Source organism: Grammomys surdaster, unplaced genomic scaffold (assembly GCF_004785775.1).
Source record: "Grammomys surdaster isolate TR1022 unplaced genomic scaffold, NIH_TR_1.0 214, whole genome shotgun sequence".
NCBI classification, from domain to species: Eukaryota; Metazoa; Chordata; class Mammalia; order Rodentia; family Muridae; genus Grammomys; species Grammomys surdaster.
The window spans coordinates 1965134-1965819 of NW_021604659.1; the positions used below are offsets into that span (position 1 = coordinate 1965134).

Sequence of the window (686 nt, forward strand, 5' to 3'; positions counted from 1 at the left end):
GGTTCTCACCCTGTGGGTTTCGACTCTTTGGGGATTGAATGGCCTTTTCACAGAGGTCCCCTAAGACCATCAGAAAACACAGATATTTACATTATGATTTGTAATAGCAGCAAAATTACAATTATGAAGTACTCACAAAAATAATTTTATGACTGGGGTCACCACAGAATGAGAAACTGTATTAAAGGGTTACAGCATTAGAAAGCTTGAGAACCACTGCCTTAGAGGGTAGCAATAAAGAAAGTTGGCACATAAGAGACAGTTTGGAACTAGCTTGGTGGCTCCATGGCAGTGCATACTACAGGTATGGTATCAGTCCTCATCTCTGGGGAGGTGGAATCTTAATCACTAGGATGCAATGGTTTTGGTTTGGCATGCCACAGTGTTCCCCTTTGTGAGCTAGAGAAAGGAGAGATTGGGCCAAGCCAGAAGAGGCTCAAGCAGAAGCCATGTTCTGGGTGACTTTGGTTGTGGCAGATGGGTCATTTTGGGGGATATCTTCTTCGTCATCTTTTCTGTAACATTCAAAGCCATCATTGAAAAGATTCCTTTCTGAGGAGATGGGTCTATAGTCTATAACATCCTTTTTGACTGCCCTTAATTGAATCTGAAAATGGCAGAAACTGATAAAAAAACAAACAAACAAACAAGCAGAGCACACACGCACGCACACACACACACACACA

At 42.3% G+C, this 686-nt stretch overlaps 1 protein-coding gene across 1 annotated transcript in view; it reads left to right on the forward strand.

The window, feature by feature from the left end:
- The first annotated feature begins 285 nt into the window (after positions 1–285).
- Adam12 (ADAM metallopeptidase domain 12) overlaps positions 286–686 on the forward strand; it is a 277083-nt gene continuing 276682 nt past the window's right edge. The window contains exon 1 of the mRNA XM_028772568.1: positions 286–304. Within this exon, the coding sequence (XP_028628401.1) occupies positions 286–304 (19 nt within the window). The remainder of the gene's footprint in view (positions 305–686) is intronic.